This window comes from Mandrillus leucophaeus, unplaced genomic scaffold (assembly GCF_000951045.1).
Source record: "Mandrillus leucophaeus isolate KB7577 unplaced genomic scaffold, Mleu.le_1.0 Scaffold253, whole genome shotgun sequence".
Lineage (NCBI taxonomy): Eukaryota > Metazoa > Chordata > Mammalia > Primates > Cercopithecidae > Mandrillus > Mandrillus leucophaeus.
In genome coordinates, this window is record NW_012102621.1 from 2,680,629 (window position 1) to 2,694,048 (window position 13,420).

General features: G+C 49.5%; 1 protein-coding gene across 1 annotated transcript in view; it reads right to left on the reverse strand.

The window, feature by feature from the left end:
- The window catches only part of SNX29 (sorting nexin 29), a gene marked incomplete at its 5' end in the record, with an annotated part of 600,769 nt that overhangs the window by 48,370 nt on the left and 538,979 nt on the right, over positions 1 to 13,420 (reverse strand). Inside the window, one exon of the mRNA XM_011983676.1 lies at positions 5,355 to 5,494. Within this exon, the coding sequence (XP_011839066.1) occupies positions 5,355 to 5,494 (140 nt within the window). The remainder of the gene's footprint in view (positions 1 to 5,354; positions 5,495 to 13,420) is intronic.

Sequence of the window (13,420 nt, forward strand, 5' to 3'; positions counted from 1 at the left end):
AAAAGAAAAAAGAAAAAAAAAATAGAAAGGCAAATTTCAGAACAGTGGAGTTTCTATTTGACTTACCTAAATATTGATGACTTCTGCAAAGTTACATGAGAGACTTGACAGTGAGTGCGAGGGCAGGTGTGCACACGGGGTGTGTGCTGTTTAATTCCTCATCTTCTTACTATGGTGTTTTAGGGTTTTTCCACACTAGAAGTTCATCACTTTCCCTAAAATATCTGCCCCCCATAATCTCTTTCCCCGAGGCTCCCTTTCTGTTGGTAGAAACACTTAGACACATACGGTGCTTACTATGTGTGACGCGCTGTTCTAAAAGCTTCTAAAAGACCACTTTCCTCCTTAGTGGAAGCGCCAAAGACTACCAGCGACTCCAAAATCAACACCACACTTTCCATGTGGCTACCAGGGTTCTCAACGCACCTGCCTAAGAGGGCCAGGTGGCTGATGTAAGTCAGCAGAGCAGGCCAAGGGGAAAAGCAAGAGGGAGTAGTTGGAACGATGCCGAACTGTGACACGCTCAGCCAAGGAAAGTGAAGTGTGTGGACATTTTATTGAACACACACCTAACCAGCAGGCCCGCGGGTTTGAGATCTCTTGCACAGCATCGCCACTCCTTCCTGGAAACTGGGCAATGCTGAGGACTTTGGAGTCTGGAAGGTTCTGGTCAGTCCACAAAGCAAGAGAAGTCAAAAGTTGCTACTTCTTGTTAGCAGTGACTTGCAAAGCAGCTTAGGTTCAAGTGACCCCTGCAGTGCACAGGTCAGGGCGAGGTATCGCTGAGCTAAACGTAATCTGCTCACTGGGAGAACAAGGCAGCTCATATTTCAGCAAAACATGGATATATTTCACAATCCTAAGAGAGAATGCAGCAGCAAATGGGGGCGGGGGCAGGGGAAACCCAAACTGGGTTTTCTGCTGAAAATCCAGTTGGGAATTTCTGCTGTGACCTACATTACTCTGCCGCTTTCCAGCCCCCTAACTTTCTCTCTCCTCAAGGAGGAGCAGCAGAACATAACGTATTTCCCAAAGTCAAATTACTCTGCAGAGAACCATCTTAATAATGTGCTAAATGACAGCACAGCAAATCACTGAAGCTGTCACCGATTTGCGGTCCAGTTTCCCTGAGCGAATTCTCGGAGTCTGAGCCTCCCTCCACGAACGAACGGCACCTCACATCTCCCTGGGTATCTCCGCCATCTGCAAAGTGTCACGTCTCTCAGTAAGCACCCTTTCCCCAAATGTCAGACGACGAACACAGCACGGGGTTTCCAAAAGATGTGGGCGTTGGGAGGCTGGCACTCACTCATCTGTTCCTTGTGTTGGGGAGTAGACTCTGGTCCCCCTCTGGGCCACACTGATATACAGAGTTCAAAATAGAAAAGAAATGCCCCACTTCCCACCGGCCTACTTTCCAATTCAGAGCTGGCATTAACAAGGGAGGCAACGGGAGGCAGAGGGACTGGGAGGAAAAACTCAACCTCCCCATTCTTCAACTCAGATTTGTGCAGATGGCAGATTACTTAGAAGTCATGATGCCTCTTACGGAACACAGTGAAATATGGACACATAAAATGGAATTAAAAAATGGAAGAGTATGTGTGAAAGCAGGTCCCATCTAATACCGGACTGAAACTTTTAAGTAGTATTTGTGAGGAAAAACACAAGCAATTTCTACCCACTGGCTTTTATCTTTCCTGCCCACCTTCTCAGTTCCCAAACTGGAATGGGACCACCATTCCTGAAGCCGACCAGTGGCCCTGTTCATAGAACACACAGGGGCACAGTGTGCAAACCAAAAGCATCATGAGTAACGTGGAGTGTCCGCAGATTCAAATGGAGGGGCCGTGGGAGCAGTGGGGAAGAGCCAGGACTGCAAACTCCAGAGCCGTCATGCCGGTAAGTGGTCCACCCAAATATATGACATAGCCAGGCAAACAGCATGGCAGGGGAGGCTGGCTCAGTGCCCGGGAGACAACAGGAGTTGGGGGTTCAGTGGACACGGGGCACCCAAGTGTGGGAGAGTGGGTGAATGGGGCTGTGACCAATTCTTCTGATTTTTCAAGAGAAGCTAGGCTGGGTGTGGTGGCTCACACCTGTAATTGCAGCACTTTGGGAGGCTGAGGTGGGTGGATCACCTGAGGTCAGGAGTTCGAGACCAGCCTGGCCAACGTGGCGAAACCCCATCTCTACTTAAAAAATATATATACGAAAATTAGCTGAGCATGGTGGCACGTGCCTGTAATCCCAGTTACTTAGAGGCTGAGGCAGGAGAATCGCCTGAACCCAGGAGGTAGAGGTTGCAGTGAGCCAAGATTATGCCACTGCACTCCAGCCTGGGCAACAGAGTGAGAACTTGTCTCAAAAAAAAAAGACGCTTGACTTCTGGATTTTTTTATCTGACACCTAATTTTTTGATGTTGGCAAGTACTTGAATTAAGAAAAATAAATAACAAAACAAAACCCCACTATACTGGCTAAATAAAATAAGTTGGAGAATCAGGCTCAGTCCGCAGGCTGCAGGCTTCCCACCTACATCCCAAAAACATGGGCTATGGTGCCAAATACCCTAGGATCCCATTGTGCTGGGTGGGGACCCTGGGACCAGCCAGGTCACCCCTTTGAGCCTCACTTTCCTCATCACTATGGAATAGATTTCACTGGCTCTCCAGAAGACGAGATGAGATGGGTGCTGTGAAACGCGAGGCTGGCATCCACAGGAAAATGGGGGGCCCTCCCTTTAGTGAACAATCCAGTTACGTTCAGTAACTCAAATGGACTTTCCAGATCCTAAATCAACATTTGAAAGAACCAAGGAGAAAATCTGTCAAGATTTATAAGAATAAGAATGCTTTGGGGTTTATTTCCTTAGCCAGGAGATTTCTGTTTTGTTTTTTTTAACCAGGAATCTCTCAGGCTCGGCTTTCCAGCCGAGACAGCAGTCTCGCTGCTTCCTGTGGGCAGCACATGGAGAAAGGACACGATCACGTGGAGATTCGTCAGCACGGGCAAGGCTTGGCTGTGCCTCATCCATCATTGCCCCAAAATGAAACAATCCGTACATTCCGACCTGTAATCCCAATCTGCTCAAAAAAGAAGAAGAAGAAGGGAGCAGTGTGATTTGGAAAAGGGAGGAACGCCAAAGAGCTTTTATTAAAAGAGCTGTTTAATTTCAACTGGGGTCTAGACCAACATGTAGTGAAAATTCCAGCATCGACACTGTGTCTTTTGCCACAGTCTCCCACTGAAATTCTTGTTCTGTAAAGTCCATACATTGAACCTTGTGTTCTGTGAGGTTTCTCTCTCAGCGCTGACTGATGGCAACCAGCGTGGCTAAGATTCACATCACGCCGAGAAGCTCTCATTAACGTGCTGTTTTTACAATTTGGCACACGAATGTTTGGGAAACACTGGACTGGAGAGGCCTGGGCTGTGGAGCCCTGTGGGGGGTGGGGGACACTGACTTGCAGATGGGGCAGTGTCTCCTGCTCACACTGTCAACATCAGGAGCATCTTAGGAACAACTTGCTAACTCAGTTTTCACCGGGGAATTCAGCCGATGTGCAATGACTCCGAGACACACCCCAGGCTGCCTGTAAGCGGATGCCTCTAAGAGAATGAGAACTCCTCACGTGAACTATCGCGGCCATTTCCAAATACTGAGATCAAGGCCCTGGCATCACAAATAAAAGGAGAAAAGGAAAATAAAGCGTTCTAGATACTGTCTTCTATTCAGGATAAAAAGGCACCTCTTATCAAAGGCAGCACGACACTATGATGTTTTCTCACAAAAACCCTGGAACAATGAGAAAATCTAAGCAACCATCTTGGAGACAATCTCAAAGGGCCTAGACAGGGAAGACGGGCAGCTGCCCATGTCTATCTGGATGGTACTGCCGGGCACACCCCACAGACAGGAGCACACCCTACAGAAGCCGGCTCCCAAAGGTGCACCCCACAGAGAGGAGCAGAAATCCACCTTCTGTTTTGAACCCAGCATCACCATCAGAACAACTGTTAAAGAGCTACAGTGACAGGAAACTCTTATTTTACCCCAGCAAATCATACAGATCACACCGACCCAGAACAGTGCTTCTCGAATGAGTCCCGATCCCACAGGTCTTCTCTACGGACTTTCACGTTTCATGTTTCTATTACGATAAGATTTTAGAAATAATAGAATTACATTCTGTAGCATCTGAAGACTATAAAAACCAAGTCGGGCTTGATGATCTTGGTTCCCCTAATTCCAAGGATGTAAATGTCAGAGGTCTCAGGTTATGACAACAGAGTGGACCAATCAGTGGTAAGGCAGTGACATCAAAAGGACGGCCCAATGTTTCCTGGCAATGGGACCAGAGCAAAGGGGTGGATGAGGTCAGCATGCCTGGCATGTGGCAGGTGAAAAGAAGTCACTGCATGACATTTCGAGCCAAGATTAGCTTTCTTGAAAACAGTAGCATCCATTGGGTTAATTGACAATTTTGAAGTGTAACGATTTTTTTTTTTTTTTTGAGACGGAGTCTTGCTCTGTCGCCCAGGCTGGAGTGCAGCGGCGCGATCTCAGCTCACCGCAACCTCTGCCTCCTGGGTTCAAGCGATTGTCCTGCTTCAGCCTCCCAAGTAGCTGGGACTACAGGTGCCCGCCACCATGCCCAGCTAATTTTTGCATGCCTGGCTAATTTTTGTATGTTTAGTAGATATGGGATTTCACCATGTTGGCTAAGCTGGTCTCGAACTCCCGACCTCATTGATCCACCCACCTCGGCCTCCCAAAGTGCTGGGATTACAGATGTGGGCCACCGTGCCCAGCCTGAAGCATAATGATTTTCTAAGTGCATAATATGTAAACTCTCTTAATTTTTTTTTCTTTTTCAAGAGAAGGTATTTAAATAATATTAATGTTCATTTTTAAGTAATACTCATATAAAAATAATTTAAGTTAATATGGTACGAGTCTGGGAGAACTTTTCCTTGGGTTCATCACCCAAGCTTGAGAAACACTGACACAATTTGTTTCAGTTTTGGAGCACCCAGTGGGCTGTATAGAAAATGAATCTTTCCTTGATTTAAATGTGTCAAAGTATAAAATCACAGAGCCCTGAGTTTATTTGTGAGCCTGAAGTCAACAATGCTCATTTGCAGGCCTGCTCTCTTCCTATCCTTTAGAAGCTCCAAAGCACTGAGGCCCGGCCTCCATCGCGGCACCTGGAACAGGCCCTGGAGGTCGCCTGGGTCCCGTGGCGATCAGGGCATCACGGAGAGCCGCTTTCCTCCCCAACCTTTATAAAACGACCAAGAACGAAGTGCTGGCAGGGCTGGCGGCGCGTGCCCATGGGAGCGGTACTTACACGAAGAAGGGCATCAGCTGGATGAGGGTCTCCTTCTTGGGGCTGGCGGCGAACTCGGGGACCATCTGGATGACTTTGTTCATGACACTGCGCAGGTAATTCTGGAGCTGCTTTCTTCGTTCCTCCACAAACTTGGCATCCTGAGGAAACACAAAACATCTTCGCTCAGGTATGTGTTCCTCACCTGGTCAGAAACGACCCCATAGAACAGGCGATCACCCATCAGCGCCATCCCGGCAGCCAACACTGATTGAGCAACCGCCTTGTGTGACTGGTCCCTAAGCCCTTACACGTATCATCACATGCAATAACAAGAAAGATGCCCACGATATTATTATTAAGTGGAGGAAAAGCGGGTCCAAGACCTACATCTGGTGTGTTCCTATTCAAATGGGACGGTTATTTATGGGGCACCAAAACGTGCCGAATGTGGTGCTGGGGTCAGGGGTAGAACAATGAACGCGCTGCTGTGGCCTTCGTGGAGTTCACGGGCCAGCGAGGGAGACACAAATCAATCCAGCGACCACACAGGTCAGCGGGTAATTATCAGTCACACCAAATGCCACTCCACAGCACGGGCTTAATGTTGCCTTCAGAGGACTTTCTCGAAATACAAATCAACCGCCACTGATTAAGAAAGAGATTTTATTAATAAACAATTTCTGTGTTCTCTTGAAAAACTACGATGCGTGGGTCACAATGCCGAGTCGGGCGAATCACCTGAGGTTGGGAGTTCGAGACCAGCCTAACTAACAAAGAGAAACCCCGTCTCTACTAAAAATACAAAATTAGCTGGGCATAGTGGCACATGCCTGTAATCGCAGCTACTCGGGAGGCTGACGTAGGAGAATCGCTTGAACCCACGAGGCAGAGGTTGCGGTGAGCCAAGATGGCGCCACTGCACTCCAGCCTGGGTAACAAGAGCGAAACTCCATCTCTCACACACACACACACAAAAACCCTAGGATACATGGTAGCATGGCCCCACCCATAGGTCCATACCAGCCTGGGCTGTGCAGCGTGGCCCCAGAAGGCAGGCACAGGTTCCCAGGTCTGAGCAGTTTCCACCACTCAGTGATCAGGGGCTCTGTGCTCCAGAACCCCCTCACTCATCCTGCAGCCCCCACCACACCCGTGTCTGCTTGGTGTTTGTGGGCAGGGCCAGCTTGCTTGGTGTGCAACCCCAGCTGTCGCAGAGGGTCCACACTGGTGAGCTGCTGCCCACCTTGACATTCTCATTAATTTGGCACCAGGGGCTCCACACTGTCACGTTGGCCTGGGCCCCACACATTCCATAGCCAGTCCTGCTTTGTGCATCTGTGCTAATAGCCCCTGGCTTGTAACAAAGACACGCTGGGCCGTGAGCGTCAGGGCCGGGAAAGGCTTTCTCTGAGACAATCATGCTCCTTCTGGACTGAAGACCAAGCAAGGTGAAGAAACAAAGAGCTGAGAGAAGGCAGTGGAGGAACGCGGTCTTTCCAACCTCACAGAACACAAGGACGAATGTTCTATGACGACTGCGTGAAACAGATGAGAAAACTGCAGTCTGCAGTGGGCCTTGGTACCTCACCCAGGAGGCCCATAGATCGCATGTGGCACTCGTCTCTTCTCTCCCTGTGCAGGCACAGAGCTGGCCCAAGGCAGGGGCTCAGTCACAATCTGTCAGCACCTCGAAAAATTGCCTAGCATCACGTGCCCTGGTCCCCGGTGAAGAGCTCCCACAGGCCAGGTGTGGTGGCTCACGCCTATAATCCCAGCACCTTAGGAGGTTGAGGCAAGAGGATCACTTGAGCCCAGGAGTTTAAGACCAGCCTGGGTAACATAACAAGGCCCAATCTCTACAAAACATTGAAAAAAGTAGCCGGGCGTGGTGGTGTGCACCTGTAGTCCCAGCTACGTGGGTGGCTGCAGCAGGAGGATTGCTTAAGTCCTAGAGGTAGGGTGTACAGTGAGCTATGATCACACTACTGCACTCCAACCTGGGAGACAGTTAGACCCTGACTGTATTAGTCCATTCTCACACTGCTATAAAGAACTACTTACTGGGTAATTTATAAAGAAAAGAGATTTAACTGGCTCATGGTTTCGCAGGCTGTACAGGAAACATGGTGGGGGAGGCCTCAGAAACTTACAACCATGGTGGAAGGCAAAGGGGACGCAGGCACGTCTTACGCGGCTGGAGCAGGAGGAAGAGAGGGAAGGGGGAGGTGCCACATACTTTTAAACAACCAGATCTCATGAGAACTCACTGTCATGAGAACAACAAGGAGGAAATCCACCCCCACGATCCAATCACCTCCCACCCAGCCCCACCTCCAACGCTGCGGATTACAATTTGACAGGAGATTTGGGCAGGAACACAAACCCAAACCGTATCACTGACTCTAGAAATCAAAACCAGAATAAAAAGAAGAGAAGGGTCCCTACAAAGCCCTGCCAAGGCCCCGAGCATGGCAAGAAGAGTCTTTCTTAAGCGGCGCCTCTGGGCCAGGGTTGGCAGATTTAGCAAATGAGAATACAGGGCACCCAGTGAAATTTGAACTTCAAATAAACAATGAATCATTTTTCCGCAAAAAGTATGTTCTATGCAAGGAAACCTTTCCATGCACTATTTGCGATACACTTATACCACAAAATTATTGGTTTATGTGAACTTCCAGTTTCACTGGGCATCCTTATATTTTCTCTGGCAAGCCTCTTGTGAGCACCAGGTGGGAGATGGAACCGTGGAGCATCTATGCCAGCAGGGGTCCCTCAGGGCCACTCCAAAGTCACAACAAAGTCTTCTCGTCCAAAGCCACTTCTGATGAGCGGCCTCAGTGGGGGACCTTTCTCCAGAGGGGTGGCAGCTCTCAAACACTGCTGAGAGCCACTCCAGTGTCACCATCAGACCAGCTGGTGGCCACAATCTCACAGCCTGGCAGGAGGTGGGCTATGTACGAATGAGAGAAGACATTTAGGCAAGGTTGTCCCAGGATCCTGCAACCCAAGCTGGGGCCTCTGCTCACCCAGTCTGAATGCTGGTTCTGCTCCTTGGAAGGCAAGTTTCAACCCGCCATTAAACAATGAGATGCTTTTCCTTGGAAGGTGGTTAAGATGCCAGGTTAACGCCCAATGGAGCTCATGAAGCCTAGTTTTTCATCTGCACAAGAAACCCTCGAGGCAGCTTGGGAGACTCTACCACAGGAAGACAAGAAAGGAGGTCATCAGCCCTGCAAAAACTTGTGAAGGTTTTTCTTTTTTTTTTTGGAAGGGAAATGCTCAAAACACTAAAGCAATGAGGAGCGATCAGAGATGGTCCTTCCTGCTGTATGTGGGGTGGTGCTACAGAGCCCAAGGAAGGTGACCTTCCCACTCCCGCAAAATGAAGGTCAGAGAATTCCATCCATGAAACTAATCTGCCTCTCTCACCCAGGTCTCAGAGGCCCCTGGAGGAATCCCAAGTCCCTTCCAAGTGCTCACTCCTCACAATAGCGGCTCCCTGGAAACCTAAGCCAGGTTCTGCTCTAAGAACATCCAATATGGCAGCAACTGGAATTTTTTAAAAATCTGATTTATTTCAATAATTTTTGGGGATACAGGTGATTTCTGGTTACATGAATGAGTTTTTTTGTTTTGTTTTTGTTTTTGTTTGAGACTGTGTCTCACTCTGTCGCCCATGGTGGAGGGCAGTGGCATAGTCTCGGCTCACCGCATCCTGCGCCTCCCAGGTTCAAGCAATCCTCCTACCTCAGCCTCCCAAGTAGCTGGGATTACAGGCACACGCATAGCCATGCCTGGTTAATTTTTGCATTTTTAGTAGTGACGACTGGTCTCGAACTCCTGACTTCAAGTGATCCGCCCACCTCAGCCTCCCAAAGTACTGGGATTACAGGCATAAGCTACTGCACCCGGCCTTGAACGAGTTCTTTAGTGAATTCTGAAACTCTAGTGCCCCCTTCACCTGAGCAGTGTACATTGTACTCAAATATGAGGTCATTTATCCCTCACCCCTTTCCCTACTTCCCCCACGCCTGAGTCCCCAAAGTCCACTATATCACTCTGTATGTATTTGCATGCCCGTAGCTTAGCTCCACTTATAAGTGAGAACACACGAGATTCGATTTTCCATTCCTGAGTTACTTCACTTAGAATCATGGCCTTTGGCCCCATCCAAGTTGCTGCAAAAGACATGATCTCGTTCCTTTTTACGGCTGATAGTATTCCACGGTGTACATACACCACATTTTCTTTATCCATTGACGTCTGTGACATCTTCACTTACACTCCGTTCTCAGAGCTTCCCCTGCCCTGTGTCGCTACAGCACATCCAAGGCTGGTCACTGAATTTCAGAAAGGTGAGGCACTTGCACAAAGGGTCAAGACTAGCAGGTGGCTGAGCAGGCCCTTCCATCAGGCAGCCTCCCCCAGTACAGAAGACAACTTTCAGCCTTCCAAAGAAAAACCCATGGGTTCCTCTACACCAAGCTTCCCCAAAGCGAGGTTCACTTCTTTGAGATTCTACTTCCAGGCTGGCTTTAGCAGAAGCCATTTGCCCTGTGAAAAGGAGGAAGCCTGACACCTGGGTGCAACGGCAGGCAGGGCTGCCTGACTCATCCTCCACCCCGGGCACTTTTCCCTCAGGTCTCACTCTGACCCTAGAGGTGCAGACACCTTGGCCTGAATTGCAGCACAGGACTCGGTAGAAGGTGACCTGAGAGGTGTGGAAGATCCAAGAATAATTCATGGAAGGCTATATTCTCGCCTGTGACTGTGTTTTGTTTTCTTACATTTATATTGTGAATGTTTTTTTTTTTTTTTTTGCAGGGGGGACAGGGTCTCGCTCTGTCACCCAGGCTGGAGTGCAGTGGTGCAATCCCTGGTTCAAGAGATTCTCCTGCCTCAGCCTCCCAAGTAGCTGCGACTACAGGTACGCTCCACCATACCTGGCTAATTTTTGTATTTTTAATAGAGACAGGTTTCGCCATGTCAGCCAGGCTAGTCTCGAACTCCTGACTTCAGGTGATCCACCTGCCTCAGCCTCCCAAAGTGCTGGGATTACAGGTGTGAGCCATCACGCCTCACTGAAAAAATTTAAATAAGGCAAAAAGCAGTGCAAATTTTAATGAATCCCCACAATACTTTGTCTGAAAAGTCTTAACTCTTTTCCGTATTTATGTCATCATTTTTATCTTCTCGCTAAGGTGTTTTAAGGTAAATTATAGTCATGACATTTTACTCCTAAATACTTTGGTGTGTATTTCTGAAAAATTAACAACATCTTCCCATTTAAACGCAACGGCATAATCACCTCTAACAAAATTAATGATGACTCGTTGGTGCTATCTAAGACCTAGCCCATGTTTAAACGTTTGAGTTTTCAAAAGAGCCTGCTGCTTCTGGAATTTTAAAAGAGGAGTTACAGGGCACCTCTTTATCTATCCATTCTTTAAGAGGCTGAATGCAACACTGTTCAGACTGGATTCCCCCTGGGATCACCTGGGTTCTGACCTTTTAGGGGACATGGTGCCACCATTTTCACCACAAGCTGCTCACGGAAGTCCACAGACTAAATGTGACCCACAGGTATGTTTTGTATGGCCTGAGTAACGTTTTGAAACATTAAAACTAGGAGATTTCTGCATAAAACCCAGATTTCTGGCTTCCCTTTAAATAATGAGCAGCCCTGCCAGTGGGTACGGGCTAAGCCAGGAGTGCCTAATTAGCGGACCACACAGCACTGTCACTCTACCCAGCCTGGTCCCCTGCCTGGTGGCCTCTGTGATCCAGTGCATTTGCAAGCCCTGGTTTATATCCCTTGCACAGGCAGTATGACCAGCCAAGGCCCTAGAAATGCATCCCAGAGGCTATACTGCATCTACTTCACATCGTAAGTGACATTCCCTGGGACTGTCAGAGACCTGCGGTACCATTTACTGGCTCGGTGGGAATGCGTGGAAATCCCTTGGAATCTGTTTCTCATCTGCAGGATAGCGATGGGGTACGCCTACCCCACTGGTAATAACCCAGGCTCAGCACCTGGTAGCCAACATGGCCCATCAGGCCAGGTGCTGATGATCCATGGATGTTTAGCTGGGATCCTTTTCCTCCAGGAGTTTACATGTGCAGGAGGGGGTGGGGACAGGCTGGGGCAAGTGCTGCAGTGGAACCCACAGGTGCTCAGGGAAGCTCGCAAGGAGGAGTGTCTATGTTTGCAGGAGGGCTGGAGACAGCGCTTCACTCCAGGGAAGCAGCCTCGGAAGCCGATGCTTTAGCTGGCTCCTGAAGGAAAGACATGTGGCCATCAGGTGGTCAAGGTGGTGCCCTGGGGGTGGGGCAAGGGCACGCCAAGTGGAAAGAATAGCAAATGCAAAGAAGAAACGCCCGGACAGAAGGAGCTTGGCTTGCTGGAACAAGAGGCAGCCCGCGTGGCTGGGTTTACGAGCTCCAGAGGTGTAAGACTGCAGTGTCAGCAGTAAGACGGTGCAGAGCCACAGAGACCAGGGAACAAAGCCAGCGGGAGGTGGGAAGCAGGAGGTCGATGATCTGATAAACACTGAGAGGGAATGCTTGGGGACAGTAGGCTGTAGGCAGCTTAGGCAGAGAGAGCTCTCAAAACTCCATCACGACCCTTTGCTATTGGAATTCTTCAATGGCTCCCATGCACTCCGTCCATCTCCCAGGACACATGACTAAACTCCCAGCATGGCTCATGGGAACCTTGCCATGTGGCCCCAGCATGCCTTGCCAACCTCTCTTCATGTCACCTTCTCCCCAACGCCTCCCACCCCGACCCTCACCAACACCGTAATATGTTAGCAGCCCCGAGTTTCTTCTCATGTCCAGCACGCAATCTCCTGATGTCTCCCATCTCTGTCTGGGATGTCCCCCTGGCCCAGAAGGCCTTGCCATTTTGATCTTTGCTCCTGTGCCACCACCTCTGAGAGAACTCTCGGGACATGCCAGTGGAGGTGGCCCAGGCTCTCTCTGATCCAGTCCTCGTTCTCCCTTCTTCAAAGCACTCGGTGCTTCCTGGGATAGTCTCATTCCTTCACTGTGGGCCTCTTGCTCGCTCCTCCACCTCCCTTGCTAGACGGTAATTCCACCAAGGCAGGGACCTTATATGTCTGGTTCATCCCTTTATCTCTGGAGCCTAACACAGTTCCTGGAGATCCCAAGAGGTTCCATACACATTTGTTGAAAGAACAAATACCTGTCGGGGATAAAATCAGGGAAGGCCAGGCAGGCCACAGGAAGAATGGCCTGGAGGGTGTTGCCAAAGTCCAGAGAGAGAGAACAAAGACGCCTGGTGGTGGAGTAGACAGACTGGCCTGGAAGGCAGCTCCCTGGTTCCAAACAGAGCCGAACACCAGGGAGCAAGTGAGTGAAGGCGGGGAACTAGGCCTTCAGAGGCCCCCTCTGTCACATGGACCTCCCAGGAGGAGATGGGACATCCGGGAAGGGGCCCTGACCCCCTGAGGAGTGTCCAGCTCTTAAAGGGCCATGAGAGATCTGTGAGTTTTCTGGTTGGGCTCCTGGGGCCGCAGCCAAAATTCAGATGAGAAGCCACAGGACTGGAGGCAAGCCCAGCACACGGAACCTGCCAGACTCCTCTAGGGGCTGCCTAATGAGTCCTCGCCGCCCGTGGCCCTGCTGTCACTCTGCGGCATTCCTATCGTAACACCATCGTCAATGATGCCTGAGAGCTATTCATACACGGCACTGGGAGTTGGGCCTCGCTTTCAAAAAGAACACTCAAGACGATTTTCATACGAGTATTTCTCTTCCCTCCAAAAAAGGTTAATTTTATTTTGAGCTTCAAGAAGATAAAGATATCATCAAATGAAGAATAGCTATTTTTAAAACGATGGAATGCTGTGAACAAGACAACGAGGCTCCTGGAACCAATGCTCAGGCCCCGCCCCCTGTATTTCCCCGAATTTTGTTTCCTGGCTCGTTTCTGACAAGTGTGTCTTTGCAATGCGTGTCCCGCTCCCCAGCAGGCCCTTCCTTGGGAGCCGCACCTCATGTGAGCTATGGGACAGACAGAGGTGATTCTGCATTTCCAAAGTTCTTTTTCTTTTTAT